Genomic DNA, 17,647 nt, shown 5'->3' with positions numbered 1-17,647 from the left:
TCATCTGGCTCAGTGCATTGCATTGACATGGCATCCTACAGGTTCCACCCAAAACAGGTCCAGGTAGCTCCCAGCAATAATAGCCAGCAGATTTGGAACTCTGTGAGTGGCACATCAGGTACCATTTTGTACAGTGTGGCAAAGGCTATGAGACATCAGGGACAACAGTGAGCTGCACATGCATTTGTGCTAGGAGCAAACTCACTTGCAGTTCAGTGCATTGCACTGGTCCCACAGGGAAAATAATACTGACTTTGGCACCCTATCAGTCAAAATAGGTCAGGGTGACCCTCAGACCTAACAGCCAGCAGGTTACAGCAAGATCAGCACCACCAAAAACCTAGTTATTTAGGATACTGGGAATTGCTCAAACAGAAAGTAGAAAAATGTTTGTACAGACAATGGTGCAGCCTCAGGACAAGATCATGGGAGGTAGAGAGTGGTGATCAAAATGTAGACCTGTGACACAGTTAAGAATCCTGCCCCAAGGAGAAGAATCCAGTAACCAGAAGTACAATGACCAAGAGCAAGAGAAGAGACAGAGGCACAATGACTATTACTAAAAACTCCCTTGCAAAGGAGGAAGTTTTTTCCAGTGTCACAGTTAACTGAGGAACACATAGAGAAAATGGGGGAAAAAGAACTCAGAAAACTCATTATAAAGCTTCTTATCAACAATGAGAAGCCTGTAAAGCAGGAGTTCAAAGAATTTAAGCAATATGTCACAAAGGAAACAGCGACACGAAGACAAAATCAAGCCAACATGACATATTGGAAATAAAGAATGCAAATTAAAAATTCAGTGGAAAATCTCAATAAGAAAATAAAAGAGGCAGAAGAAAGAATCTCAGAATTGGAAGATACTTCTAGTCATAATTGGGAAACAATCAAAAAGCTGGAAACAGAGTTGGGTCAAGCAAAAAAAGTATTAAAAACTAAGAGGCACTATTAAAAGGCCAAATATAAGAGTTACTGGAGTTCCAGAAGGAGCAGAAAGAGAAGATGTATTTTAAAAATGTATTTAACAAAATCATAAAACTTCCCTAATCTGGAGGAAAAAATTGGGAAACAGAATACAGGAGAGACACAGAACTCCTAACAGGGTTTACCAAAAGCAATCTTCACCACAACACATGATAATTAAGCTCCCTTCAGTAGAACATAAGGAAAGATCCTTAAATGTGCACATGAAAAAAATCAACTGACATGTAGAGGAACGGCAATCAGATTCACAGCTGACCTCTCATAGGAAATTATACAGGCCAGAAGAGAATGGTGTGACATATTCCAGATTCTAAAAGCAAAAATGTCAGCTCAGGATAACGTACCCAGCAAGGCTTTTCTTTGTCTTTTGAAATGAGATAAAATTCTTCCACAGTGAAGAAAAGCCCAAAGAACACCTCTTTCTTACCTGCCTTACAAATGATACTCAAAGATGTTCTCTTGACAGATCTGCCCTACAAATGATACTCAAACTAAAGGCAAATGTGAAGAATATCCCGGTAAAATAACAGCAGAAGACTAAACCAAATAATGAACAACCCATTGCTAAAATGACAGGACCAAATTAACACCTATTCATATTAGCCCTGAATGTAAATGACTTAAACTCATCAATGCAAGTCATAGATTAGTGGACTGGATCAGAAAACAAAACCCATCTATTTGTTGTCTAGAGGAGGCACATCTCACCATCAAAAATCTGCAGAAATTATAGTTCATGGATTTTGATGTTTTGTTCTTAGTTTCATTTTTTCAAAACACTTTTTTTCTCATTAAATTCTCCACTGACTCATAGATCATACAGTAGTATCATTTTCTTCAGGAAGGTTCTTGATTTTTGTTTCTTCAGTAGCACATTGGTCATTCAGTAGAACATAATTAACTTCATGGCATTGCAAATTTCTATTTTTCTTCCTGTTGTTGATTTTGTATTGTGTTTTTTTATTTAAGGGGATGTGTAGCAACTGTGTAATGGAGACTATCATATCTGGATGTGAGAATACAATGCAGCATGCATTTCTACTTTCAGATCAAAGATGGACTCCCAATGAAATTGTTAATTATATCTTGACAATAGGATGCTGGACTCTTTGCCATTGTCCATGTCTGCAGTAATGGACTTATGCCTGTTTGTGAGGAACTATACTATTGTGATAATACGGGGGGAAATCAGTGGCAGAAGGGAGGGGTTTGGAGAGGGAGGAGGAAAAAGTCAGAGCCTATGAAACCGTATCATAAAATAATAATAATAATAATAAATTTTTAAAAAGCTTTCAAGTGTTTCAAAGAGGAGGAAGAAAAGGTTTTCTAATTTAAAAATGTATAAACAACAGTTTTATGAAGTTTATTAAGAAAAAAGAAAGCAAAAGGTCTTGTTCCTTATTTTCAACAAGGAGAATTGAGTTAACTTTAACTTATATTTGCACTCAGTGAACCAAAGGATGATCTTTTTTTTAAATGATTTATTTATTTTATTACAAAGTCAGATATACAGAGAGGAGGAGACAGAGAGGAAGATCTTCCGTCCGATGATTCACTCTCCAAGAGAGTGCAATGGCCGGTGCTGTGCCGATCCGAAGCCAGGAACCAGGAACCTCTTCCGGGTCTCCCACACGGGTGCAGGGTCCCAATGCATTGGGCCATCCTCGACTGCTTTCCCAGGCCACAAGCAGGGAGCTGGATGGGAAGTGGAGCTGCCGGGATTAGAACCGGCGCCCATATGGGATCCCAGGGCGTTCAAGGAGAGGACTTTAGCCGCTAGGCCACGCCACCAGGCCCGATGATCATTTTTTTTAAAGATTTACTTATTTTTATTGGAAAGTCAGATCTACAGAGAAGAGAAGAAACAAAGAAAGATCTTCTGTCCACTGACAGCCAGGAGGTTTTTCCCAGGTCTTCCACATGGGTGCAGGTTACGCAAGGCATTGGGCAATGCTCCACTGCCTTCCCAGACCATTAGCAGGGAATTAGATTGGAAATAGAGCAGCCAGGGCTTGGATAGGTGCCCATATGGGATGTTAGCGCCACAGGTGGAGGACCAGCAAGCTTCGACACCTAGATGGCCTGTGAACAATAATTCAATCTTCCATCTCTTGATAAAGCCCTTGGGGACTAGTGGCATCTTCTGTGTCCCAGAGGCCCTCACTCCAAAATCCTGTCCCTCTGTAAGGCAGTGATAACCCCCCAACTTCCCTCCCCCATCATTGTAACAAAGTGTCACATTGCAGCCCTACCAGCTGGGTAGGTCATCCTATTGATTTCATATACTTAGCTCTTGTTTGTGTCTTCAGTGTCAGCCCATTCTGGTAAGTGTGTGAAGTTGCTGCACTGTGGTTCTGATTTGCATTTCCCTACAGGCTGGGAGGCTGAGTTTGCTTTCCTCAGAGCAGTTGTGGGTGAGCGGTCTGTTCAAACAAGTGGCCCATTCTGTTCCTGGGCATTTTTTTTAATGAGTTGCCAGAATCCTTTCTAGCTTCTATTTTCTACCAGCCTGTGGTTTGACTTTAGGTCAACCTTGATTTTTTTTTTGAAACAAGGCTTCCCCCTCTAGCTGTTCTAAGGCCACATAATGAATGTAAGCATCTCAAGCGGAAAAACTTACACAGAACTCGGCCTGTGTTGGGCCATAGGCTTCCCTTGGGACTTGAAGCCCTTTCTGACCGGCAACAGGGTCCACGCACACCCTGGCTCATGAAGACGCCCTGCGTGTGAACGCTTCCGGAGCTCCTCCCCAGCCACTCCATTCGTCACAGACACACTGATCGCTCCAGCGCTTTCTACACAGATGGTCAGAGCCACACAGTGCCTTCTCTAAGTCAAGAGCGAACTTTTCTGGCAGAGCCCAGGCCCAACGCACCAGAGGGAAGTGGTCAAAGCCATAAAAGGACAGAGTGGAAAGCACAAGGACCGAGAATGGGGAACTTTCCGAGGAGGGAAAGCAGGTGAGTCTAGACTCCCCATGAGGAGCAGCAAGTGGGGGATTGGCGTGAGGGGAAAGGAGCAGTAGGAATTGGTAAGGAATCTGACAAGAATCCAAGAACTACTGTGTGCCAGGTATGGTTTTAGATACCTTACAGGTTTTCGCCTTTTCCCTGCAGTGGCAGACAGCTGGTGGGGAAGAGCCGGAAAGTAGGAACGCGGACTTCATCAAAGAAGGTCTTTGTATCAGGGACCACCTGAGAATCAGTGAACTTTCTCCAGGCCTGGGGAAAAGATATTCTTGGGCTGTCAATGCTGCATAAGATGCTCAAAGACATCTAAGACTTTCATCTCCACTAAAGTTCAGGTTCCACAGCCAGGCTCCTACCATCTCCTGCCTCTTTGGGTGGGTGCACAAACCTCCAAGCAGAGGGGCAGAGGTTGTCTCGATCCAGGGAGTAACTGGCTTGACTGTGTCTACCATGGAGAATTCTAATGTGTTTGGTGACAACAGAGTGGGTGAAGTTGTCTATGGAGGTCTTTATCTGGCCAGGAATGTCTTTACTGGGTTATGATTTATGATTCAGTTTATGCCACTAGAAAGCGAAGCAAAGGAGACTTGGTGGTCGCAAAGGATGCCTCATTCCCTTCCTGAGAATCACTGTTGCCTGGGAATTCTTTTTCTGAGTCCCCAAAGCCCTTGGCCAGGTGATCCTCCACACCATAACTTTTCCTCAAAGCCAGTGCCATTCCCTACTGAACAAGTACAAGTCTTGGAATTGCTCCTAACATGAGAACCACAGAATCTCAGCCTCACGACCACACTGCCAGTCTCAGGGATATGCTGAGGACTCCTAGACATTTATGATTAGATGTGGAGAGTGGACAGAGGAGGACATAGGCAGGCTACTGCTAGGGCAGTGGAGTGAGCAATCAGTTCAAAGATACACGGGGATACTCTTAGAAGGGGTCATTAACAGGTGCATGAAAGTTATTCCACAGTTAGATACATATAGCAGAGATGAGGAAACATCTAAAAAATGTGAAAAGAAATGGGGATTCTGGAGTGGAAATCCTTAGCCCATCTCTGATATGTTGAGTTTCAGGTGGCAGCAGGACACTCAAGAGATGCCTTGGAATCTCAAAATCCAAAATGTCAGACACAGAGCATCCAGGTAAGAGCCAGCGTGCTTGACTTCTTATATCCTTTGTCCAAAAGAAGAAAATCAGGGAGATAACCATGGACTCCCCTGCCCCATGACAGAGAGCCCTGCTTTGGACTTAGCAAAAGTTGGAATAGTGTTAAATGAGAGAACAGGACAAAAAATAAGAACCATTGGAAACTTTGGGTGAGAAATGAGATAATTTATCAGGAGTCAAGTGTAATCCCTAGTAATAAAACAAAGGGTCTTAATTCCTGCTGTACCTTTGCTTATCTCAAGTGCCCTGGTTCCTAAGCTCCACCCTGGCCATTTTTTGTTAAGTTCTAGGTTTCTGTTTCTGAAGTGACCTTTTCCCTTGTGTGATGAAGGTTATCGAAAGGTATGTGGAAAGGCTCTTGTGATTACCCTGAAGTTATCAATCAACCCTTTCTAATCAGGCATTTTGAGTGCCCAGCCCTAAAAATTCCCGTAAGGAAGAAAATCAATAAAATGTGAAACTAACATCCCAGGGTTCAGGATTCCTACAGAGCAACAAAACCAGGTGCCCTGTGTGGCATGTGGAGTTATCTTCACTTTTCCTATGAGTTTAATAGCTTTTAATATGAATAGCATCTGGAAAACCAGCACTGACCCAAGACTCATGAAGATTCTGGGGACCTGGAGAACCCCACCAACAGAATATCATATACTTAGGGCAGGTATGATGGGGCTCATGTTAACATACAGTCCAAACAATGAAACAGATGATTAAGACCTCCGGTTTCATAACGGGGTAGATTCCCAATAGACTACAACCCTGGGAAAGCTGTGTAAAATAAACAAGATTTTGGAATTGCTGACATGTTACCTGATGTCACTGAGATTTGTTTGGCCTGCTGCAGGTTACCTGAACCAATCCCTAACCAAAGCATCCATACTGAAATGCAAGGATAGGGCTCCACAGCGTGGCCTAGTGGCTAAGGTCCTTGCCTTGATCTCATGTGGCTGCTGGTTCTAATCCCGGCAGCTCCACTTCCTCTCTGTCTCTCCTCCTCTCGGTATATCTGACTTTGTAATAAAAATAAAATAAATATTAAAAAAAAGAACTACACTATGCTTAGAAACACTCATGGAAAAAAAAAATCAACCTATTGAAATGCAAGGATATCTTGCAGAAAAATTAAGTAGGGAAAATATGCCGCTTACCAATCACCTCGGCCCATATGTAACTTTATTTGATCATTACAACCCCAGTTGTAAGGTGAACAATATGTATCTTCTCTTTATAGATTGAGAAATTGGCTCAGAGAGTTTGATCAAAATCAACCATTTCCTTTCGTTTCACTGTCATATCTCTTTGGTGGACTTGGTTTCTCAGCATTAGTTTGGCTGCTGTTTTTTTGTGATAGTTCTTAACAACAGATGCATGGGTTGTAAGAGTCAAGTACTCTTTTCCATGGCTATAGCAAAATGCATAAGTCTGGGTGAAGGAAATAGAAGTTCATTTGGTTCACAGTTCTAGAAGCTGAGAAATTCAGAAGTTTGGCATCTTGTGAGAGTCCTCTTGCTACAGTGTAACATGGCAAAGGGCATCACCCATGGCAAGATAGAGCAAGTGTGTTGGATGGAGTCTCTGTCTTCTTACCAGGTTACTGATGCTATTCTGGTATCACCAGCTACATGGCCTCCTCTAATCTTACTTGCCTCTCAAATGACCCTGCTCCAAATTTGGTGGTGAGGTTTCAAATACATGAACTTTTGAGAGACATATTCAAACCATAGAAGTCAACATGGTTAACTGAAGATGTTCTGGAAAAGAAAACCTGCAAACTGTCCCTCAGCCTTGAAGGCTGTCATGAAGCACAGACGAGTGAAAATGCTGGGCCGTCTGGGTCCCATGGCCAAGTCAAGTGACAGCCAGATGCTCTGCTACTATCCTTTCTGCGGCAGTCACATGGGAAACGCACTGGGGAGTTTGGATGGTGTTCCATAATTTTATTTGCTATAACTGGTTCAGGCAGTATTTTAGGCAAGGCTGGCCATTGAGCCATGTAGACCACAAGGCCATGATTCAGAAGGCTGCCTAGACTTTCAGCTGGGGTTCGGACTACAGAGATGCTAAGACTTTGTGACTCAAAAGGGACAAATCTCCAACTTTACCAATGGATTCTGTCAAGGTGATCCACTTGCTTGTCTGTTATGCCACTTGGAGTTGTTCTGTTCTTACCAACTCATTTGCCATTTCTTATCTCCTACAAACATACTTGCTGTGTGTCAAACATTGAGGCACATTGATACCACAATGAAGGAGATAGATATATGGCCCCCAGCTGGCAAAGCGTATGTTCTAGCATAGGGTACAGTCATGTGAGCAGACAATTACAATACAGTGTAAAAAGAAGAAATCCAGGAAGCAGTGAAGTTTGTCCCATTCTGAAAGAAATGACTTGCAAAATGTCCATACACTTGAACCTGGATTGCTGGAAAACTATTATTTGTCATCTTCTCATCCTCAGGAAACCAGGGAAGTTGGTGTCATCAGAGATGAATAAAACGTTTCCCATTTCTGGGAATACAGCAGGAAGTACTTTCAGCCTATTAAGAAACAGTGGTGTCATCTGCATCTTAGAAGGGGGGAAGCATTCTCTCAATGGATGTACTCAAGTCACTTACGGCTTATTTTAGGAAACGGGTTTTTCTGTAGAAACGGTGATGGGAAGGGAGTCCCCTTAAAAAGCTGCAAAAAACCAGTCTTATGATTCATGGTTACCTCTCTTGGGTATTTTAGATGCTGGAATCGCCGTTTCACTCAAGGGTGTTTCTGCCTTCCTTGGTGAGTGGGAAGTTGTTTTCAGAGCTATTTCCCCAAGGGTGGTTTCGACGAGGGTATTTTCTGTAAGTTACCTGTGAACTCTGTACCGTCTGTGGTCACAATGGAAGCCAGTTGCAAGCCCAGACACAGTCACCTGAGAGTCAGTCAGGGAAGCGAACCTTTGAGTGTGGTGAGAAACAGGAACAGCAGTCTCATGAGTGGGACTCTGCCCTAAAACAGTTGAGCCTCAGAGGCAAGGATGGAACTGGCAGCCTGTGTGCACATCCCTGCGGCACACAGTCCTGTCCCTTATGCAGGGAATTGATATTCAATGTGATAGTGTGATATACAAGTTATCTGCTAAACAGACACCTGTGAGTGAAAGGTATGCTAAAAATATACTCATGATTGCCATTGCTATATGATTAACCAAACTGAGCAGATCAGAATGTATTGTCATCCCTCTTATAGATCTCTCTATATATGGAGAGAGAATAGATAGATTAGATAGATAGATAGATAGATAGATAGATAGATAGATAGATAGACAGACACACAGACAGACACAGCATTTTTCCAAAGGTTCTTCTCTACATTGTGTTCTTACTAAAGGTAGGGGTGTGTGTGTGTGTGTGCTTTAGAGATTACACATCAGGATTGGGAACAAAAATAATTGAAGCTCCTTCATTCAGATGCTATAAAAGAAACTATGAATCTGACAGAAAAAAAAAAAAGCTAACCAATAAATGGTAGGATCATCATAGTTCTCTATCTAAAAATCAATTCCATGCCAAATTTAGAAAATGGATGAGAAAGAAAAGAGAAAGAAATATGTATGTTTCTACTCAGCGTCATCTCTCATTCTTTCTTTTCTATCTAACTCCTCTGTGCTGAGGGAAGTGTTGTGTTATATAACTTTAACACATTGTGAGGTTTGTTCATAGTTCCTGCATATCAAAACAAACAGCTGATTTTTTTTTTCTTTTACAGGAAAACAGTAAGCCTTTTTAAAGCAAGACGAGATTCGCACAAGGAAAGTAAGTCATTGCTTTGCCATCATTTTCCCTTTGGAGGGATGGACTCATGTATCGCTGGTGCTCCTTCTCTGTGCTCCCTAAAGGCTTATTTCTGCAAGGCCCACTCATATCTCCTCATTTTGTCCAATCACCTATGCGTATTCCCCATGGGATTGGGAGCTCACAGGAGCAGGGACCACCTTCCAGATCTTCATATTCTTTAGAGCCTGTGGGTCTGGAGGCTGAAGGGGTTGACAGAGATTAAATGCAAAGAGTGGAGGCAAAAGGTACTAATGAGGAGCAGCAAGGATACAGCACAGGGACAGGGCGTTATGGCCTAAGCTGGGAGTTTGTTTAGGAAGCCATAGGAGGCACCAAGGGACCTTGCAAGGGACAGATCCGGTCAGATTTGCATGGCAGGGATCAACCCAGATGCTCTGTGGAGAACAGATTGTAGCAGGGAGTAGACAAGTAAATGCCAGAAGACCACAAGAAGGTGCCCAGTGGCTGATCAGTGCTGAAGTCAGGGAGAGAGAATTCAAGACAGTGAGAGTGATAAGGAATATTCCTTGTAAGAGACAGAGAGATTGAGAGATGTGTAGGCCTGAGAACAGGCCAGTAAATTTCTGAAGAAATCTTAAGGCAGCTTAACGTTACTTTCCTGAGTTTTAGTGACAACAGGCTTGTTCATTCACACTGAATCTTTTTTTAATGAAGGATTTTTACTTCCTCAAAGACCTTCTTTTCTGTTTTCATTTTTTTGTAATATTTATTTATTTTGGATCTGGCGCAGTAACCTAGTAGCTAAAGTCCTTGCCTTGCACTTGCCGGGATGCCATATGGGTGCCAGTTCGTGTCCCAGCTGCTCCACTTCTCTTCCAGCTCCCTGCATGTGGCCTGGGAGGGTGGTTGAGAAAGGCCCAAAGCATTGGGACCCTGCACCCACATGGGAGGCCTGGAGAAGGCTCCTGGCTCCTCGCTTCTGAACGGCTAAGCTCTAGTCTTTACGGCCACTTAGTGAGTGAACCAGCAGATGGAAAATCTTCCTCTCTGTCTCTCCTCCTCTCTGCAAATCTGACTTTCCAATAAAAATAAATCATTTTTGAAAACTAAAAAAAGTCAGATTTATAGAGAAGAGAGTCAGATTTATAGAGAGGAGAGACAGAATGATCTTCCATCCACTGGTTCACTCTCTAAGTGGCTGCAACAGCCAGACATGAGCCGATCCGAAGCCAGGAGCCAGGAGCTTCCTGTGGGTCTTTCACACAGGTGCAGGGTCCCAAGGCTTTGGACCGTCTTCAACTGCTGTCCCAGGCCATAAGCAAGGAGCTGGAAGAGAAGTGGAGCAGCCGGGATATGAACCGGTGCTCTTATGGGATCCCAGCTCATTCAAGGCTAGCCCTTTAGCTACTAGGCTGCCATGTCAGGCCTCACACTGAATCTTAAAAGCCAGCCTTGTGAGGTGTGCATATGAGTACTGCAGCCCTCCCACCCCTTGCCATTTCATTCCAGGGAATGATGGGCACCAGGAAACTCAAATCTCCAGTATAGCAAAATGGGATAGAAATAAAGACTCCTCCCCTCACTCCATGCTAAAACTCAGACCCTCATCTTAGAATGATAGGCCCCATGTCCTGGAAGGCCATAGGAGCATAGGGAAGAGTAAGCATCAGAGATGTCAGGACTAAGCGTGTAGTAATCCACATAGTACAGGTGGCCTACACAGATGTGCCTGCCTGCTGTGCAGGCATCCGGTGAGGATGCCGCCTTGCTGACTGAACGGTAGGGCTGGAAAAAAATAGCAAGTGTATCTGGCCTCTTTGGTGAACAACCACAGCCAGCTAGTTTTAAGGAAGTTGGCTTTTAAAAACTTGGCGGGCTTGTGTTTATATCTCCCAGTAGGGCTCAAGAGTTTCCTTGTCTGTGAAACTATTCTGGAGCCTCCTGCAAGCGTCTCCTGCTGCTCACAGGGGAAGCACCGGGCTCTGCCTGCACAGCACGTCCCTGGGAGCCCCTGCCTGCCTTGCACACCAGCCTGTGTACCCCTTGAGGACAGGGATGGAGGATTGAGGATTCCTCTCTGGAGGCCCATGTGGTGCCTCCCTCCCTTCAGCTGTCCCTGGTTTTTGAGATCCTGTTTCTGCCCAGAAAAAGAGGTGGAAATCAGCAGAGCCTGGTGGGACCTTCTCCAGCTGCTGCTGAGCTTTCTGGCTGCTTGCATCCCAGCCACTCTGGCCCCAACCAAACCTCCCCATGGCCTGAAAGTCATTGAATGTGTTTTGTTTTTCTTTCCTGCAGATGAAGGAATGTCATCAGCTCCCAGCCAGGTAACAACACCCTTTTCCTGGGATAACAGCCACCCCACACATATAGTGGAAGTTGGGCTCAGAGGCCACCTCCGACCCTAAGTTAGACTTATATACCAGTGCTTGTGAACACAGGGGCCTTATGCAGAAGCAGTAAGGACACCTGTTGCAGCTACTGAATGGAACAACCATGCCCTGAGCACTTCATTTATGACAGGCCATGAGCTGGAGGCTTCCATGTACCATCTCACACAGCTGTTACTACAACCCTGTAATATCAGTTCTGTTGCTTTAACCTTATCTTACAGATGAGAAAACTGAGAGGAAGTGATAATTCCCCCAAAGCCAGACAGCTGGCAAGGGACAGAGCCAGGATTCAAAAACCAAATCTATACTGCTTCCCTTATACTGTGCTAAAGTACAGAAAGTTCCAAATATTCCATTGTGAATGAGACGTTAAGCTGTTTGTTTCCTTCCCTCCCTACCCTCTTCCTCCCTCTTTTTCGTCCTTCCTTCCTTCCTTCCTTGTCTTTTTGTCCTTAGCAAATATCTCCAGAATGGGCAGCTAAACATCTTAACTCAATCATGTTAAATGTCATCATCAAATTGTTGGTTTTTTTCGGGAGAATGGTGGTGAGACTTTGGGAGTTACTTGGGGTGGGCAGGATCACCCGGAACATGAATCAGAGAAGACACAGCTGTATGCCCTTACAGTATGGGCACAATTGCTGCCTAGTCTGGGGGGTGGGGTAGAGGAGCAGCAGCCTGTTAGAAAAAAAAATGGCCACAAGATGGAGAGGAAGTGGTCATGGATGACCACCTGCTACCTAGGGCCAGATCTAGGTTGACTGCAGTGTGATGGGAATGGCAGGAGGCCAAACCTTGATGGCAACTGCCCTCTCTGCCCAGCAGGAGAATGCTGAGCAGCACTACTCGGAGGAGCTGTGCTACATCCTCATCAATCACAGGGTCTTTGGGGAAACGCCGGCGAGCAGCTCCACGGAGGAGTACTACGAGAATGTTTCCCAGAAGCCTGCGAAGCCTTGCGAGTTCTCGGAAGGAACTGAGACTGAGTACTCGCTTCTTCGTGTGGCCCTCACCCCAAGGCACCCACCTTCCCCAGAGGATGAATATGAACTTCTGGTGCCCAGCAGAAACTTCTCTCACTTCCCACAACAACCGCACTCTCTTGGGGTCCCTTCGGAAATGTCCTTTTCCTGTTCAGGATGAAAAGTGATCAGGTTGGCATTCCAACCAGCACTAGCAGAACTGCAGGGGGGATCTGCTTGAAGCAAGCATGGGGCTCAAGGCTTGCCTCTCACAGAGCATGATTTGCAAGCCTTTGTATGCCACCCAGTATCCCACACCCACAGTTCAGCCAGACATCCTAACTCTGCTGTTTTGAGAAAGCGATCACCTATCTTTGGTTCCAAGTGGGACTGAAAGTGCTTGGTGCCGAGATAGGCTCCCTGACCGAGTCCTTCTCTTCTGATAGAGTTCTTTCAGAAGACCCCACAGCTACTCTCTAAAGTTGTCAAGAAAACTCATCATGCAAAATGTACCCAAGTGGGGACTCACTCATTTTGCAGACCTTCCAGCCCAGCCCCTGCAGTGCACCCCAGGCTTTCAATGGCGTATTTTAATTCATTAGCCCTCAATTACACAAACTGATTTAGAAGGTGCTTTTCAGCTTTTTATGTAGTTGTAACACACATATTTTTTTCTATTTCATACTTCTCCTTATGAATCTAAGATAATCATAACACCCAAGAACAGAGCATATAGATCTTTTGAGATTCTTTCATCTTACTGTCCTGACTCAAAAAGTATTATTTTCCCAGAGATCTAGAAAAATTATTTGTGTAACATTATCCAGAGCCTGATTTTCTGGCTTTCAATTTGGTGTTCCTATGATATACTACATAGAAGACCCTCTAGTAAATGCCTGTGCTGAATGATGCTGTACATAAACTGTCCTCATGGGAAGAGCAGTGCACACATACATACATTCACACTAATGAGTGCCTTTCTATGTGCCTAGATTAGATTAGATTTTCTTTAGTGTTCCTAGGATTCTGTCTATCCCTTACACCAGAGGTCAGAGGTCAGCAGAGAATGGCCCCTAGTCCAGCCTGAAGCACCACTCAATTTTATAAAGTTGTAATGAAGCACTGCCTTTGATTTGATAACATATTACCTATGTTTGCTGAGCTATGAAAGCTGAGCAATTGTGATATAGACCACAGGCTTTGTGACATAGACCACAGGTTTTGCAAAGCCAAAGTTTTGGCCCTTTCCGAAAGAAAAAAAATCCAGAAAATATCTGCCCCAGATTTCATAATTTGAGAACGACTTATAACAAAAGTGTGTTTGACTAACTGTGAAACTCCTAAAAGTGGATGTCAATCAAATGGTATGAAAATATTAAACCACAAATTAGATGCATGATGCCAAGAACAAGGAGCAAATTAGACTGTTTCCATGTTCACTTTCATTTTCAACCTGTTGTTTTTGTTAACTCATTTGCCACTGTACTAATTTTAGGAATAACAACATGGTAAGAAGTGGAGCAAGCAGAAAGCGTGTTATGTGTGTTTCATTACTATTTGACTGTGAAAGCTAATCAAAGATGGATAACTTCAATATTGCAGTGTACTCAGAGACCAGTGAGGATTACTGCAAACTTGATTTGGATGTTCTAGTACTGGGTGCTACACCTCAGCCTGTTGATGTCTTCAGCTAAAGAGCCAATCATCTTTCTGTCTTGCCCTCTGCTAACTTCTTGCTTTTAGTAGTCTTCTTTCGCATAGAACTCTGTGATCCTTGTGCAGAGGGAGGTGTGCATGGTAGCAAGTTGAGAAGACGTGCAAGACGGGGCATGGCATAGGAGAAGAATGCAGGCCTGGACAGAGAGAATCCATCATTCAAATCCTCAGCTATCTCTTCCTTCTGTGACCTTTAACTTGATAATTGGGCACTGGACCTTCTCACTCGTAGACAGTAGCATTGTAATGTTTGCAAATCATGTATCACAGACTGCAAATAAATGATGGAAGAGTAAGGAGAAACCCAAATTTTTCATTCCGTGTAGAGACAAACATACTGATGGGTCTTTTGACTCAAGGTTCCCAGCAGTCCTCCAGAAACATCCAACTGATTGTGTGCATGCGGGAATTTTTCACATGGATACTGGACAATGGAAGAAACTTGTTGGTTGAAACATTCTTATTGTGTGATCAGTGAAGTGGCACAGTGGGTTAAGCAGCCACCTGTAATGCTGCCATCACAAGTGGTTCAAGCCCCAATGCTCCACATCTAACAGAGCTCCCTGCCAATGCACCTGGAAAAACAACAGATGATGCTCCAAGGGTTGGACTTCTACTACTCATGCAGGAAGCCTGGAAGGAGGCTTGCATGAAGTTATAAGCTCCTAGCTTCAGACTGGTCATGCCCCAGCGGTTATGACCTTTGCAGAATGAACCAGCAAATGGAAAATTCCTTTTCCTCCTTTTATCTCTCATTCTAACTCTGCCTTTCAAATAAAAAACTGAATCTTTAAAAAAAAAACATTTTTAATACAACATGATATGATTAGTTTGAGCCTTACCCTGTGAAAGTAGTTTCTGTCCCAAACAGATTATGCCTTTTGTCAAAATTATGTTTGTTCTTATGTATATAGTTTTATGTATATGTATTATAACTATATTGACTATAAATGTTTAATCAAGGAAAGTTGTTTATACAGTTATGTTAGATGAGCTATAAAAGGGAATCTTGTTTGAAGAGAGCCCTTTGAGAGTGCTTCAAAATAACCCCCATGATGCAAATGATCATAATCTTTCCATCAAAACCACTATTAGTAACTTCACAAGAAAAAAGCCATGAGGAAAACATGTTTAATGTATCTAATGTGCAAAATATTTCAATTTTTTAAGGATTTATTTCTTTTTATTGCAAAGGCTGATCAGATTCAGAGAGAGGAGAGGCAGAGAGAAAGAACTTTCATCTGCTAGTTCACTCCCCAAATAGATAAAATGCCCGGAGCTGAGCCAATCCAAAGCCAGGAGCCAGGATGCCAGGATACTCCTCGGGGTCTCCTACACGGGTGCAGGGTCCAAGGCCTTGGGCCATCCTCTATTGATTTCCCAGGCCACAAGCAGGGAGCGGGATGGGAAGTGAAGCAGGCAGGACATGAACTGATGCCCACTTGGGATCCTGGCACATGCAAGGCAAGGAATTAGCCACTAGGCTATGGCACCAGGCCCAAAATATTTCAAATTTTCTAGGAAATAAATTTTAATGTCAAAAAATATACTCTATATCTATATTTATGTTGATTCTATTTCCCATAGATTTTTGGATTTCTCATGCAAAAATTTTCTCTGACAAAAATGCACATACACATTTGAAAATGACTTCAAGCCATTATGGATGAAGCCCCTTAGTTTAAGAACTCCGTGTTCCAGATCAAGTAACAGCCAGGCATTTATTCTCTCTAGTCATAAATATAACCATAAAACTCATCCTCCCCCATATTGGTCTTAAAACTGTACAAATAGCCAGAATTCCGATGCACAATTTACACAGCAACTGCAGGCTTTGTGGTTTCCGTTTCACATTCATACTAGCATCTATAAATATGTCTTTATTCTTTGAATTAATTCTTATTTAAAACAGAAGAAAGAAATAAGAAGAGGGCAAAGGTCAGATGGGGAAATTAGAATAAGTTCAAATACTGAAGATTTTAAGGCAGACCTAGGTGATAGTTAATGCAAATACTCTCAGGGATACAACAAAACAGGCAGAACAGAAAATAGAATGAGCTTCATAGAAAACTACAGAGAGATCACTTCTCTGCCTTTTGGCTAAGATCAAGTGTAGGAAACTACAGAGAAAAAGAGACTTGAATTACAATGGCAACTCCTCTTTTCCTAGCCTAGTCGCCTGCATCCTGATCTCAGCGGTCCTTGGCTCTGCCAGCTATTAAATGGAGCAGAATCAATCCCTTCCTCTCTCAAAGGTTCTTCCACAAGATGCGGTATTGACTGCTCATGTCAATCACACACTGTCTTCCACAATCTGATGGCCATACCTCTCAATCCATTGCTTGCCCCTTGACCACTCATGCTCCTTATGGATTCCCAGATATCGTCCAAGACTAAACTCAGAAAAACCCTAGGGTCCTCTGGAAGGCGACAGACACAGGCAGGCTGGGTTTTGCCCCCTAACAACTGTAGACCTAAGGAATGGCCCTTCCAACTCTCCAGGCCTTAGTTTCCCAGTGCTGTCTCATGATGTCAGGAGTCTATACTTGCCAATCATGAAGGAAAGATCAGAGGAGTCCTTGAACAAAACTGCCAGCAGCGCAGCACTGGTGTGAATTATTTTGTGCAATAAAAGAGTAATGGAGGAGAAGGTAAGATTCGACAGATTTTTGCCCAATTCTGTTAGCACTGATCAGACTCTGAATAGGGTAGAAGTTCATGACCAAAGTCCACACGTAAAATACGAGAGAACGAATGAGAAGACAAATCTACTCACTCATACCCCACGGTTGCTTCAAGGTCCAGCTGGAGTCCCACTTCCTAGACAAAGTCTTTTCCAACTAAAAAAGACACTGATGATTGACGATTGACTACCCACAGCCCTACAGCTTGACCCACAGCTGAACACATCACAGATAAAGGCTGTTTTCCCCAAACACCTCAAAACCCTATAGTCACCAAGGTTGGTTCTTAACACAACAGTTGGCTGAAAAGCTGAACCTATGGAAAATGTTCTTTCTCTGACTTGCAAATGGCCAAGACAAAGTGCATCCATCCTGCTGTTTTCCAAAGGAGGAAGGGAGAGCAAAATCAAAGTGTTTCCAGACATGATCAGGGTCCTTCTTCCAGTCCCAGACTATTTTCAGATGCCAGGTCCTGCCAGAGAAGATCTTTAGAAAAAGCAGTGGGCATAGATAGCCTTTCCCAGCTCCACTGCAACAGGGAAAAGAACCTATCCCACCCATACCCTCTGAAGGTCCATCTTACTCAGCAGAGAAAGCTGCTCTCAGGGAAATGAAAGATCACTTTCAATTTCACTCAGTGCAATAAAATGCCAGCCCCAAATGTAGCTTGGGAGATTCAAGACCCACAAGGCAAATGCAACAACACAGATTCAAAAATAATTTATTATGTTTTGATATCATTCTCCGTGAAAAAGTTTGTTTTCTAAAAAGTACAAACATACAAAGGCTCACACTTACATGTAAAAAAATAGAGGAGGAAGGGAAATTCACTGGTTTTACTAATTTAAGGAACCATCCCTATAATGAGATAAGAAGTTTGTTTGCATCTTCCAGTTGAATAAGAAAGCAAACTCTTGTTACTCAAACTCTTGGGGTCAAGTTCAGTCTAGCCTGAGACATGCACTCCAACATGCCCACAGAGCTGCCCTTCACACTGACTT

The 17,647-nt window shown here is 43.4% G+C and overlaps 1 protein-coding gene across 2 annotated transcripts; it reads left to right on the top strand.

Annotated features, from left to right (window-relative positions):
• Positions 1–3,501: 3,501 nt before the first annotated feature.
• On the top strand, positions 3,502–13,105 carry GCSAM (germinal center associated signaling and motility). 2 transcript variants are annotated; one of them, XM_058661285.1, is made up of 6 exons: positions 3,502–3,944; positions 5,028–5,096; positions 7,852–7,896; positions 8,866–8,912; positions 11,190–11,218; positions 12,110–13,105. In XM_058661285.1, the coding sequence occupies exons 1-6, from the start codon at positions 3,916–3,918 to the stop codon at positions 12,425–12,427; spliced, it is 537 nt and encodes a 178-aa protein (XP_058517268.1). In that variant the 5' UTR covers positions 3,502–3,915; the 3' UTR covers positions 12,428–13,105. The 2 variants fall into 2 exon arrangements, with proteins under 2 accessions (XP_058517268.1, XP_058517267.1); XM_058661284.1 differs by having other exon boundaries at positions 12,107–13,105.
• Positions 13,106–17,647: the final 4,542 nt, after the last annotated feature.

The sequence above is a fragment of the Ochotona princeps genome, chromosome 3 (assembly GCF_030435755.1).
Source record: "Ochotona princeps isolate mOchPri1 chromosome 3, mOchPri1.hap1, whole genome shotgun sequence".
Taxonomy (NCBI): domain Eukaryota; kingdom Metazoa; phylum Chordata; class Mammalia; order Lagomorpha; family Ochotonidae; genus Ochotona; species Ochotona princeps.
The sequence above is the reverse complement of the archived record's forward strand: the minus strand, read 5'-3'. Positions and strand labels throughout refer to the sequence as shown.